This window comes from Callionymus lyra, chromosome 10, assembly GCF_982586985.1.
Source record: "Callionymus lyra chromosome 10, fCalLyr1.hap1.1, whole genome shotgun sequence".
Taxonomy (NCBI): domain Eukaryota; kingdom Metazoa; phylum Chordata; class Actinopteri; order Syngnathiformes; family Callionymidae; genus Callionymus; species Callionymus lyra.
The window spans coordinates 4,559,357-4,574,010 of record NC_141827.1 but is presented as its reverse complement, the minus strand read 5'-3'; the positions used below and the strand labels follow the sequence as shown (position 1 = coordinate 4,574,010).

Sequence of the window (14,654 nt, the reverse complement as noted above, 5' to 3'; positions counted from 1 at the left end):
TGAAAGAATGAAGGTATATCAAGAAACAGGTCTTAACTAATACTTAAACTGTATATATAAAAGTAATAGGCCTTTATTGCTTGACTTGATAGAACCTCCTTGTTTTTCAACTGTTTTTTTTACATCAGTTCTGAAGAACAATTTGAGACTCCTTGACCAGAGACAATGTCAGTATTGTATTTTATTGATAATATTTTAGGACCAAAAACACACTTGTGTTATAACATAACAGAATAAGACTTTACGGCTCTTTAAGGATCATTTACCAGTCAGGAACTCTATGACACAACAGATCAAAGAAAAGATATTGAGATTAAAATTCTATTTATGAGCATCACAGATAGATTAGATTAATAGATAGATAGATAGATTAGAGATAGAAAGAAAGAAAGAAAGAAAGAAAGAAAGAAAGATAGATAGATAGATAGATAGATAGATAGATAGATAGATAGATAGATAGATAGATAGATAGATAGATTAGAGATAGAAAGAAAGATAGATGGATGGATGGATGGATGGATGGATGGATGGATGGATGGATGGATGGATGGATGGATGGATGGATGGATGGATGGATGGATGGATGGATGGATGGATGGATGGATGGATGGATGGATGGATGGATGGATGGATGGATGGATGGATAGATGGATGGATGGATGGATGGATGGATGGATGGATAGATGGATAGATAGATAGAACTTAATTGATCCCACTGGAGGTTTATTATTAGTTGACCTTTGACATGTGTCCAAGACAGTAAATAGTGTTTTAGACTTTAGCTGATGCCAGAGCAAGTAGATGAAGAGGAAGATTTGGCTGGAACTACAGATGAACTAAACCAACGACTCACACAGAAGGTGACTCAAGCAGTTTTTATCGAGTAAAAGAACTACAGGTGAACTAAACCAACGACTCACACAGAAGGCGACTCAAGCAGTTTTTATTGAGTAAAAGAACTACAGGTGAACTAAACCAACGACTCACACAGAAGGCGACTCAAGCAGTTTTTATTGAGTAAAAGAACTACAGGTGAACTAAACCAACGACTCACACAGAAGGCGACTCAAGCAGTTTTTATTGAGTTAAAGAACTACAGGTGAACTAAACCAACGACTCACACAGAAGGCGACTCAAGCAGTTTTTATTGAGTAAAAGAACTACAGGTGAACTAAACCAACGACTCACACAGAAGGCGACTCAAGCAGTTTTTATTGAGTAAAAGAACTACAGGTGAACTAAACCAACGACTCACACAGAAGGCGACTCAAGCAGTTTTTATTGAGTAAAAGAACTACAGGTGAACTAAACCAACGACTCACACAGAAGGCGACTCAAGCAGTTTTTATTGAGTAAAAGAACTACAGGTGAACTAAACCAACGACTCACACAGAAGGCGACTCAAGCAGTTTTTATTGAGTAAAAGAACTACAGGTGAACTAAACCAACGACACACACAGAAGGCGACTCAAGCAGTTTTTATTGAGTAAAAGAACTACAGGTGAACTAAACCAACGACTCACACAGAAGGCGACTCAAGCAGTTTTTATTGAGTAAAAGAACTACAGATGAACTAAACCAACGACTCACACAGAAGGCGACTCAAGCAGTTTTTATTGAGTAAAAGAACTACAGGTGAACTAAACCAACGACTCACACAGAAGGCGACTCAAGCAGTTTTTATTGAGTAAAAGAACTACAGGTGAACTAAACCAACGACACACACAGAAGGCGACTCAAGCAGTTTTTATTGAGTAAAAGAACTACAGATGAACTAAACCAACGACTCACACAGAAGGTGACTCAAGCCGTTTTTATTGACAGAGTAAAACACCAGAAACAAACAGTTGTTGAAAAAATGGAGCCACAGACATTTCCAGAGCAAAACAACTTGTTTCATGAAAGACATCAAAACAGAAACATTTAAATGATGATACTTTACGGTAAGAATAGACACCTGGACTCACAGATGGATAAATATAAACACAAGACATTGATGGACACATGAACGGATACTAGGATGGATTCATGTCGGATAAAACACTCGACGAGAGACTGACATTGAGGCGATTAAAACCTATAAATAAAAATGTGCAGATGGAAAGATAAATAAAAAGATAAATGTAAGTCAAAATTGACAAATATATGGATGGTTATATATAAGTAGAAAGATGGATGGAAAGATAAATAAAAAGATAAATGAACTATATGTAAATAGAAAGATGGATGGAAAGATGAGGGAAACGCTGGTTAAGAATACAAAGGACAGACTGAACAAGAGCCATTAAAAGGATGGATGGATGGATGGATGGATGGATGGATGGATGGACGGACGGACGGATGGATGGATGGATGGATGGATGAACCGACTGAATGCATCCATTGATGATTCATTGAGTTCATTCAAGTGCAGAAGGAAGAACGAGACAATGGTTCGATTATAATCAATAAAAGAGGTGGAAAGTTCTGGGTCGATTTCACAGCAGAGGAATGTTTGGACATTCTTTCATCGAGAGCCAATTATTCTTCCTTCGTTTGTCCTCTTATCACTTCATCATCATCATCATCACCACCATCACCACCACCATCACCACCATCATCATCATCATCACCACCATCATCATCATCATCACCACCATCATCTTCATCATCATCATCACCACCATCATCACCACCATCACCAATCTTCATTTCAGCTTCAACAGGACAGTATTTTTGATTTTAATGATGATATTTTAGGAACAAAAACCCACTTGTTAGTAACAGAATACGACTTTAAGGATCATTAAACCAGCTTTGACTCTGAAACACAACAAACATCATTGTTTTTCCAGCTCAACAGCAACACAGACGATAGATTCGTGAAACAAGAACAAAGTGCAATAAAATAAAAAGAAAGTGCAAGATGACACAATCTAAATTTAAAGATAAAGAACATAGATCAAAGAAAAGGATAAAAAGATTCATCATCTCTTCGCTTCACTTCTGACCCCAAACCCACAATTAAACAGTCTTATAACACAAGGAAAGAATGAGTCCCTGAGTGTACTGTTGCATCATGGGAGGAGCATAACAATCAATAAAAGAGGTGGAAAGTGCTGGATCGATTTCACAGCAGAGGAATGTTTGGACATTCTTTCATAGAGAGCAAATTACTCTTCCTATCACTTCATCATCTTCATCATCATCATCTTCATCATCTTCACCCTCAACATCATCTTCACCATCATCTCTATCATCATCATCTTCTTCATCTTCATCTTCATCACCCTCAACCTCATCATCCTCATCATCTTCATCATCTTCATCTTCATCACCCTCATCATCTCTATCATCTTCATCATCATCTCTATCATCTTCATCATCATCTCTATCATCTTCATCATCATCTCTATCATCTTCATCATCATTACCATCATCATCTTCATCATCATTACCATCATCATCTTCATCATCCTCACCATCATCTTCATCATCATCAATAATCATCATCATCATCATCATCATCATCAATCTTCATTTCAGCTTCTTAGCTTCAACTATATTCCGGGTCACAAAGTCGCAAATGAGCCCGGCAGCCTTCCTGGGTCGGTCCAGGACCACTGAGTGGCCACAGTTGTCCAGCAGGTCAACCTGGCAGTTCGGCAGCGCCCCCTTCAGGACGTCTGCGCCAGAGATGTGCAGAACCTGAAGAGAAAGACATGTTCATGTTGAGAGAAGGACGAATCTCCCGATAGTTTGAACATGAATTAAAATAAATCAATTTAAAAACATGTATTATTAAAAGTATTGTTAAATAAACACAGGAATTAAATGTTTTTTTTCAATACAGTAAGAAATAGAATGACTAAAATAAATGTAATGAAATAAAATGACATGAATTAAATATCACAAAATTAAACACATGACTTGTACATTAAAGTGGGCGTATTGAAATAAGAACATTTAATTAAATTATACATGAAAGATAAAATCGTTAAATTCAGTTCAGTTGTTTGTGATCCGGACAACAGTGTTTCTGGGACGTTCTGGTCCTTAGAGATCTTCATGGTCTGATCCATCTTTGCTGCTCTGAGTCTCTGAGGGACGACCGAGCTTCAACAGAGTACGAGGGGACATTTGAAGACCACTTAAATAGAATCTTTGTGACTTCATGAGTCGTTGTGTTGCAATAATAATTCGGTTCTAATTTAACTTTACGGCTGGAAAACACAATTTGAGACGGAATATTAAAATGGAGGGAAACTCCACATAAGTTGTTATTAAACTATGGAAGTAAATAAGTTCCAATAATACTTGCCGAAGGCCAAACAAAATGTGTTTGTGGTATTCCTTGTTATGTCTCTGGGTCGAGGTGATTTGTTTTCAGGCAGAGATAACACGAGGGTTAAAGATTTTTATTTATTTTTATATTTTAATTCCAATAATTAATTAATTATTTGCGAAATTCAATTGTTATTTTATTTGTAGCCTTTAAAAGTCAATATAAACACTTTGAAGGCAAATGTTCTGTATTAAATTTAAAAGGCTACTTGTTTGAAATGTTGTTTTTTCAAGCATTATTAAATCCTTTAATTCAATATTCTAATGGAAATGATACATATTTGTAAAGTTTTCACAGACCAGGGTCACAAAGCAGTAAAACAACAACACAATACACAGTTAAAATACACACAAATCTACTTCCACAATAACCAGCAGCAGCAACTCTTTGTTAAACACAGATTCAATTGAGTTTGTCTTCATCCTCAGAGTTTCTGACCTTGTCCTCCTTCCCCCAGATGACGTGCAGCGGCGCCGTGATCAGATGCATCTTCTCCTGCAGGAGGTATCGAGAATGTTCTCCGGAGATCTCCCTGAAGACTGAACACACAACAATGAGTGACAAGCCAGCTCAACTCAGGACTGAGAAGAAACCACGGAGCCGTTAAGATCTTCTCATATGTGTGCAGCCACAAGAACCGACCTTCTTTGTAGAAGCCATTGTTGGGGACTCTGTTGTCCAGGAGAGCACGCAGGACCTGAACACAGACGTCATTTCACATTTATTTCAGAGTCTGTCCTGCTGATGTTGTTCCGTCTCGCTTCTTCTCTCCAGCCACGCATTAGTTCACCAGCATTCGTCACACAATCAAGACTTATTTAGCTGTTTTTAACCCAGAGGCCATTTTTCATTTGGCATTTTCATTAATATTTGTCTGGGACGCACATGTCAAAACAAGTCTGGACCACCAGGTCAATTCATTTCATGTTGATATAGGGATCTATACAGATAAGAGTGATTAAGATAACATAAGAAACTGAGTAATAATAATAACTGACGCTGAAGGAAAGTCTTTTTATCGGAATTTGATTCTCCTCCTAAAAGATAGTTTGTTCAACATAAAGGCTAAAAGATTTTGTGTTTGGTTTAGGTTAAGAAAAAACATGACTATAGTGTCTCTGTAATACATTCACAATTATCATGAAACTTTTATTTGTGACCAAGTGTCATTGTCTACTTATAAAATGTATAATTGCGAAATATTCCCTATATAAATAATATAAGAAAAGACAGGTTTGTAATTTAAATAATGGAGATTCTAATCTTTAAAGTGTGTTAAGATACAAAGTGTTACTTATGATAAAAGTCACCGTAGCACAAGCCCATATCGCAATATCAATTTTTTCCATATACGGTGCAGTCCTAGTCATCTTTTGTTTGTTATACAAAGTGTAAATTAAACTGTATCTTCACATGACTATGCTGTGATTTGTGCTTTCAATAAAGTGACATTGAATTGAAGATAGTTAGTTAGTAAGTAAGTAAGTCATTTTTATTTGTATAGCGCTTTTCTAGACCAGGGTCACAAAGCGCTTAAACAATCAAAACAGAGAGAGTTAGTGTAACGAGGTGGACGTGCAGTTTAATGTCATGAATGTGAAATCTTTTGCATCAATGCAGTGAGTGATGTTGAAAACAGGAATGATATATTCACAGGGATGAAAGTCAAGTCACCTGTCGAGACAGAGAGAGAGGATTGTAGCAGCAGAGGCGGACCATCTCCTCCAGCTCCTGGTGAGTGGAGGGGATGAGAGGGATGGGACCTTCCTGCTTGTTCTTCTCCATCTCCTTCAGCTGACTGATGAACTCGGTGTCAGTGGGGTAGTCCAGACCTGCAGCACCGAGGAGGAGATCCCATGAAAAATAGATCGATTGAAGAAGATTATCGTGGACCAGGTTTTACCTCCGGGACAGATCAGTGTGACGCTGCTCACGTAGGAAGGGAAACATGCAGCGTAAACTCCAGCCACGTTCCCGCCCATGGAGGTTCCAACCAGATGAAAGGGTTTTTTATCCAGACCCACACTCAGGACAAACTGCACGGACAAGAACATGTCATTTTAGATTAGTCACCAGAGTTAAAGATCTAGGGTGAGTTCCTTTATTTTATGCCGCATTAATGCTTATTGCGATCACTGATGGAAGGTCTGACCATGAATAGATCTGAAAGTAAGAACCAGAATTTTAAAATGATCCTGAAAGAAACTGTCAGCCAGTGAAGAGTTTGAAGGAGAAATGTGAGTTCTTCTACTAGAGCGGCTCATAGTTCTGGCTGCAGAGTTTTGTAGGAATTGCAGGCGAGACAGATCCTTCTGGTTTAGACATGAAAACAAACTGTTGCAATAGTCCATCATTTCTATCACCTCAGTTGTGTCTTTTTGTGTGTTTAAGATGCGTCTCCCTGAGTCTGTGTCAAGTGTAATTTATTGTGATTCAAAAGTGTTTTATTTTGGAAACTGACCAGATACACTTTACTTTTACAACTTGTTTCCTTCTAAACGATCCACAGCAGTGCCACTAAAAGTGTATATATGAGAAGCTAGTTTTTCTTTTCTACAAAGAATAGGAGAACATTAATGCCTTGTCAGTGGAAATTAACTTTAATTATTTACTGTAGTAAAAACCATGTCCATCACACGGAAAAATGCTGGAGAGGCACTTTTACATTTACTTTACAGGCATTTTGCCCCCAATTGTGCAAAAATGTTTGCCCAAAGATTAAATGCAAGTTTTTAAATAATTCAAAGACTATGCTCCAAGTCTCAAACTCAAACAATAGGGCTGTGGGTCGCAAAGTCCGCACGAAATTCCATAGTTTTTTCGTAAAACTCAAGGTTGCACAGAAATCATGTTGTCTATGGAAAAGTCTGACGAGAACTTGAAGTAGGATAAGTTTGTTCAGGAGCCAAGTCTGCAGGACCTGTTATTGCTATTATTACTATTTACATTGTAACGTAATTGTTAAAAAAGTGTTTGCACAACAAATATTATGAGATTTTAGTCAATATGGCAGAACACTGAAAAGTTAATTATGAACTTCTCATGAATTTATTATTATTGGATGCTTATACAAAGCAATGAATTGTGATTAATCAGTGAAATCATGCCATTCATTGCAACTAAAAAAAACATATTCGTAGCCCTAAAGAAGGTTTGGTCATGAGCCTCAAACTAAGATCACCTCGTGGATTCGGTTAACTTGGCCCTGGATGCTGTAGTCCTCGGCACCGGTGCGGCTCGTCCCCTCGTGTCCCGGCATGTCCACGGAGACCAGATGCTGCTCCTCAGGCAAGTGCTGGAGACAGAAAGTGTAAGTCTGCGTGACACGGTGAGGAGAGGAGACGTTACCTTGATAACGGGCAGCCACATGTCTTTGGTGGCGGAGAAGCCATGCAGGAGCAGCATCGACGGCGTTGGACCATCTGCATCTCCACGGCTGAAGTAGCAGAAGCGGTAACCCCTGCTCTCAGAGTAGTGGACCACCAGGCCCAGCTTACGACGTAAAAACCTGGACAAGTAGAGCAAATCACAATTTACTGCAGGTTCAAATTCAATGGTTTGAGACGTTTTCTTAAACTATAGAAATTACAGACTCGCTGGTTGAATTTGGATTTTGGTTGTTTATCGTCAAGAATCTGTCGACATGATACGTATCACGATACAGTGTCAACGATACAATATATTGTGATAGTGTAGTAACAAGAATATATGTGTAGTACTGTCCAGTACTTGACTCTGGTGTTGTGATAGTGTAGTAACAAGAATATATGTGTAGTATTGTCCAGTACTTGACTCTGGTGTTGTGATAGTGTAGTAACAAGAATATATGTGTAGTATTGTCCAGTACTTGACTCTGGTGTTGTGATAGTGTAGTAACAAGAATATATGTGTAGTATTGTCCAGTACTTGACTCTGGTGTTGTGATAGTGTAGTAACAAGAATATATGTGTAGTATTGTCCAGTACTTGACTCTGGTGTTGTGATAGTGTAGTAACAAGAATATATGTGTAGTATTGTCCAGTACTTGACTCTGGTGTTGTGATAGTGTAGTAACAAGTATATATGTGTAGTATTGTCCAGTACTTGACTCTGGTGTTGTGATAGTGTAGTAACAAGTATATATATGTAGTATTGTCCAGTACTTGACTCTGGTGTTGTGATAGTGTAGTAACAAGTATATATGTGTAGTATTGTCCAGTACTTGACTCTGGTGTTGCGATAGTGTAGTAACAAGAATATATGTGTAGTATTGTCCAGTACTTGACTCTGGTGTTGCGATAGTGTAGTAACAAGAATATATGTGTAGTATTGTCCAGTACTTGACTCTGGTGTTGTGATAGTGTAGTAACAAGAATATATGTGTAGTATTGTCCAGTACTTGACTCTGGTGTTGTGATAGTGTAGTAACAAGAATATATGTGTAGTATTGTCCAGTACTTGACTCTGGTGTTGCGATAGTGTAGTAACAAGAATATATGTGTAGTATTGTCCAGTACTTGACTCTGGTGTTGCGATAGTGTAGTAACAAGAATATATGTGTAGTATTGTCCAGTACTTGACTCTGGTGTTGTGATAGTGTAGTAACAAGAATATATGTGTAGTATTGTCCAGTACTTGACTCTGGTGTTGTGATAGTGTAGTAACAAGAATATATGTGTAGTATTGTCCAGTACTTGACTCTGGTGTTGTGATAGTGTAGTAACAAGAATATATGTGTAGTATTGTCCAGTACTTGACTCTGGTGTTGTGATAGTGTAGTAACAAGAATATATGTGTAGTATTGTCCAGTACTTGACTCTGGTGTTGTGATAGTGTAGTAACAAGAATATATGTGTAGTATTGTCCAGTACTTGACTCTGGTGTTGCGATAGTGTAGTAACAAGAATATATGTGTAGTATTGTCCAGTACTTGACTCTGGTGTTGTGATAGTGTAGTAACAAGAATATATGTGTAGTATTGTCCAGTACTTGACTCTGGTGTTGTGATAGTGTAGTAACAAGAATATATGTGTAGTATTGTCCAGTACTTGACTCTGGTGTTGTGATAGTGTAGTAACAATTATATATGTGTAGTATTGTCCAGTACTTGACTCTGGTGTTGTGATAGTGTAGTAACAAGTATATATGTGTAGTATTGTCCAGTACTTGACTCTGGTGTTGCGATAGTGTAGTAACAAGAATATATGTGTAGTATTGTCCAGTACTTGACTCTGGTGTTGCGATAGTGTAGTAACAAGAATATATGTGTAGTATTGTCCAGTACTTGACTCTGGTGTTGTGATAGTGTAGTAACAAGTATATATGTGTAGTATTGTCCAGTACTTGACTCTGGTGTTGTGATAGTGTAGTAACAAGAATATATGTGTAGTATTGTCCAGTACTTGACTCTGGTGTTGTGATAGTGTAGTAACAAGAATATATGTGTAGTATTGTCCAGTACTTGACTCTGGTGTTGCGATAGTGTAGTAACAAGAATATATGTGTAGTATTGTCCAGTACTTGACTCTGGTGTTGCGATAGTGTAGTAACAAGAATATATGTGTAGTATTGTCCAGTACTTGACTCTGGTGTTGTGATAGTGTAGTAACAAGAATATATGTGTAGTATTGTCCAGTACTTGACTCTGGTGTTGTGATAGTGTAGTAACAAGAATATATGTGTAGTATTGTCCAGTACTTGACTCTGGTGTTGTGATAGTGTAGTAACAAGTATATATGTGTAGTATTGTCCAGTACTTGACTCTGGTGTTGTGATAGTGTAGTAACAAGTATATATGTGTAGTATTGTCCAGTACTTGACTCTGGTGTTGTGATAGTGTAGTAACAAGTATATATGTGTAGTATTGTCCAGTACTTGACTCTGGTGTTGTGATAGAGTAGTAACAAGTATATATGTGTAGTATTGTCCAGTACTTGACTCTGGTGTTGTGATAGTGTAGTAACAAGTATATATGTGTAGTATTGTCCAGTACTTGACTCTGGTGTTGTGATAGTGTAGTAACAAGAATATATGTGTAGTATTGTCCAGTACTTGACTCTGGTGTTGTGATAGTGTAGTAACAAGTATATATGTGTAGTATTGTCCAGTACTTGACTCTAGTGTTGTGATAGTGTAGTAACAAGTATATATGTGTAGTATTGTCCAGTACTTGACTCTGGTGTTGTGATAGTGTAGTAACAAGTATATATGTGTAGTATTGTCCAGTACTTGACTCTGGTGTTGTGATAGTGTAGTAACAAGTATATATGTGTAGTATTGTCCAGTACTTGACTCTGGTGTTGTGATAGTGTAGTAACAAGTATTTATGTGTAGTATTGTCCAGTACTTGACTCTGGTGTTGTGATAGTGTAGTAACAAGTATATATGTGTAGTATTGTCCAGTACTTGACTCTGGTGTTGTGATAGAGTAGTAACAAGTATATATGTGTAGTATTGTCCAGTACTTGACTCTGGTGTTGTGACAGTGTAGTAACAAGTATATATTTGTAGTATTGTCCAGTACTTGACTCTGGTGTTGTAGTATTTACAGACCACATGACTCTTGATGAAGTCGTAACTGCTTTCATTTGTTTTCAAACCAAAATATGTCCAAACATCAGCATTCAAAGCTGCTGGACTCACTGTATCCTCTCGTCCTCAGTCATCGCCATGATCTTGCAGAATTTTTAATTGATTTTTTAAATCCTGGAGAACGTAATGACTGCTGCCATCTAGCGATGTTTAATTGCAACACAAAAGTGAACAAACTATGTAAATGTACATGCATGTTGATCGTTAATCATCTTATTATAGAATACACACTATTTAAATATAAACCATAAAACAAATAAATAAAATAATTGATTTAGACAGTGCTGTTGAATATCAATACGGTACCGTGAATAAAAAAATATTGCTATATTTAAGAGTAAAATTGAATCATTTATTGTAATATCATCCATAAAATAACTATTAATAGCATTATGATTTGAAAGTATATTTTCATTTCCACTATCGTCAAATAATACAACATTTCAAATGTATCAATATTGTTTTAAACATCCTCACAAAATAACTAGTTTCATTAATGATAGTAATATAGAAGCAAAAACTCAGTTTTATCCTCCAGGTCGAGGCAGGTTTGTGTTTTTACTTCTTGTTTATGAATGAGTTCAATATTTACCGTCACGCTGAACAAACATGTATTTACACAACCTTATTGACTCATGCAAATGAAGTAGCTACTGGGTTACATCGCATTTCTCTGGTCAAGAACAGATTATTGATTAGTTCCAACATGAAAATTGATTTGACGGACAATAAATTAAGAAACGCATGCAGCTGGTGAAATAGGTCAGAGATGCACATCCTTCCTCAAACTGCTGAATCACTCTTGGGTGAACTAGACCAGTGATGTGTTCCACCTCGGGCTGAACTAGAGAATCAGATAACGATCCACGAAGCCAGCGCGACCTTTCAAAAAATTCAAGTTGAGGAAACCGTGTGAAAGTGTTGGAAGACGGTGCTTCACACGTCTCAAGACAAAGAAGGTCCCTTCAAATTAAAAAGGTGGAATGTTTAAGCCTTCGTTTGAGATTAAGTGCATGTGAAGGAGGACTCGTGTTGAATCGTGCACGTCAGGCGTGTGCACGTCGTCATGCCTTTAATAGCTTAAGTCCAAAACTTCTGCCACAATGAGAGCCTGTTTTAGAAAATGAAAAATTTAGGACACAAGCCTCAAAAAAAACCCATCTGTACAAAAAGTTGATGCTGTGTCTTTGACTAATTTAGTGGCTTCTGCCCGAGAACATGAACTTTGTACTCATTTGGCAGCTTGTTAGTGGAACTGATAAGATTATGATATAATAAGTTTCTGGTCCAGTTGAGATGGTAGCACCTCCGAGTCAGAGGCCATGGTCACTTCAAGATGGGAACACTGTCAAGTTTAACCAGACAATAATAATAATAATAAAAAGACATTAAATCAAGTAAAATGAATCTATATTCAACAATTATATATACAAATTGATACTTTTTGTATTTTACATTTGAAACTATACGTGAGTGACTCAAGTTAAAGTTAACTTAAGAGTGATTTGACTCTGTTTGCTCTAAACTCAAATAAACAACTGTCATGACTTGAGAATCATCTTAACTGACACCAGAGAATTCACCTTCTTTTTTTATAATTAGAATCGTTTTTCGTACTTAAATACTGCCTTTTTTTTTTAAAAGTAAAACAGCATCTTGAGTTTGCACATTTTTTACATAATCAATGTTTGATTTGACTCTAAATCATTTTAACATTGTTTATATTTCAGATCAGCAAAATAAAAACTCCATTCCCTGTTGCAATTACTGCGACTTTCTTGACTTTTACTACCTTCTATAAATTATTTTTCTAAGACAATAATCAGCAACTTAAAACTTTAATTCAAGATCATCAGTTGTGTTTCACAGATTAAGACTTAAATGGATAATTACCAGTTAAAGGCTACGATGAAAACTCCTGGTTTAAGTGCCGTCACCAGAAAGACCAGGGTGGGTAGAACCAGGATGCTTCCCCCCAACAGCACCAGATAAGACGGACTCTGATCCATGACTGAGACAGAAAAACACATTATTCAGAACGTTTTTTTTTTTTACAAATCTTACACAACAACATGAACATCATGAATATCATGAACAACAGCTGATTTATCTTATTTTTCTATCATGTGTTAACGTCACAAAAACTTGTTACAGATCTATAAACGGTGAATAACCTTTCACCTCAATACATGACACACAGACGCACACAAACAATGACCCAATTCATGAATAATATTTGGTCTGAAAAAGGTTTTTTAAGTGTGACGTTCAAGATTAGATCAAAGATTAATTGGAAAAAAATGAACCGTGATAAATCACACCTTGATAAAGCGCGTTTTTATTTTTCTGTGTCAAACAGTAAATCGTTTTAGTTTAGTCCTAAAAGAAAAAGAAAAAGTAAACGTAAAGTTCTCATTAAAAATGATTAATAAAAAAGAACTACGTGAACTTAAATCTCTCTCAGAAATTAAAAAAGAAACATGACTTCCTGCCCTTTTCACAATAAAAGCCGTATTACTATTTCACTAATGTAGATAAACTCTTACAAGCCTCTGATAAAAATCACACTCGTTATTTAAACTACGTTTATGTTTATTAGAAATGTCTTATTATTGTCTTATAATTCGGAGTAAATAGCTAGCTTAGCATTTACGGTTCTACACCTGCTTCAATTACACAGAAATAACAACAAACAAAGTTGCAAGTTTAGATAAAGAAAGAAAGAAAGGAAAGAAAGGAGAGAAGAAAGAAAAGAGAGAAAACGAAAAGAGAGAATAAAGAAAGGAGAGAACCAGACTCACCTCGAGTGTGTCGCCGGAGTTCGTCTCTACCTGGTCCTGGTCCAGACTGAAGACTTCTTCGTCTCTCCCGCTCCTCCTCCCGCTGACCTCTGACCCCGCGTTACACAAGCCACGGACATCACAGCCGCACGCGCGCGCGTCGAGCTGCGTCGCAAAGTCTGCGACAAACGTCGGCGAGAAGCGTTTGAACTTCAAAGGAAGTGCTGGCGCTGTGGCCACCAGAGGGCGCTGTTTCCTCTCATCTGTAGGCGTGAAGCGGAAGTGCAACTTTTTCACTGCTTTATCAAATAAAACATTTTGAATCATGTGTGTTCAGGGATTCTTTTTATATTTTCAAGTAACATGAATTAATTCCGAACCGAATTATAATGTTTAATTGTAATCAACCGTAGCTCGAATATATTTATATTAATTGTGCTTTTATTTGATTTACTTTGTGACACTTTAGGTCTGAAAGGTGCGATAAAAATAAACATTATTGATAATAGTTTAGAGGTTTTCTCTGCAGATGTCACGATAAAGTATTTACTTTGACGTGTATATGCCGCGCGTGTGTGGAAAACCCGCGCATTCAAAGTTAGACTATATTTAGTACTTTAAAACAAATATAATAATTAAATTATGATGTTCTTATTATAACATCTTACATTATATTTACGTCACACTGGACACCGACAACATATGATGAATCAAGTCTGTTTTAATTTACGATGAAGACCATTTATTTGTATTTATTTGAATGAGGTCATAATGTTTGATGTATGAGTTCATTTTTAGAAATGATCATGTTCAGAGCCAGTGTTGACATACTGTCTGCAGGAATGTGAAGTTTTACTTCTTCTCGTTCCTGCTCAGTTACGTCACTTCTCTTCCTGAACCACTAAAATAACACAATTTTTTTTGTTGCTATTTTTAAATCCTGGAAATGACTCGTTTGGTTTGAAGTCTGTAAATGGAAT

At 36.9% G+C, this 14,654-nt stretch overlaps 1 protein-coding gene across 1 annotated transcript; it reads right to left on the bottom strand.

Moving 5' to 3' along the window:
• Nucleotides 1-1,152: 1,152 nt before the first annotated feature.
• Nucleotides 1,153-13,872, bottom strand: LOC148069958 (monoacylglycerol lipase abhd6-B-like). Its single transcript, XM_087801367.1, has 9 exons — nucleotides 13,696-13,872; nucleotides 12,788-12,905; nucleotides 7,673-7,832; nucleotides 7,506-7,619; nucleotides 6,228-6,360; nucleotides 5,999-6,156; nucleotides 4,967-5,021; nucleotides 4,763-4,863; nucleotides 1,153-3,687 (listed from the first exon to the last, which is right to left on the bottom strand). Exons 2-9 carry the CDS (start codon nucleotides 12,901-12,903, stop codon nucleotides 3,517-3,519), a joined length of 1,008 nt encoding a protein of 335 aa, XP_087657493.1. The 5' UTR covers nucleotides 12,904-12,905; nucleotides 13,696-13,872; the 3' UTR covers nucleotides 1,153-3,516.
• Between the last annotated feature and the right edge of the window lie 782 nt (nucleotides 13,873-14,654).

Bases quoted from the DNA above. Each gene is read 5' to 3' on its own strand.
- LOC148069958 (XM_087801367.1), bottom strand. From the start codon at position 12,903: ATGGATCAGAGTCCGTCTTATCTGGTGCTGTTGGGGGGAAGCATCCTG. The intron at 7,833-12,787 runs GTAATTATCCAT...CTACTTGTCCAG, and splicing joins TTCATCGTAGCCTTTAACTG to GTTTTTACGTCGTAAGCTGG. The intron at 3,688-4,762 runs GTCAGAAACTCT...CTTTCTCTTCAG, and splicing joins TCTGGGGGAAGGAGGACAAG to GTTCTGCACATCTCTGGCGC.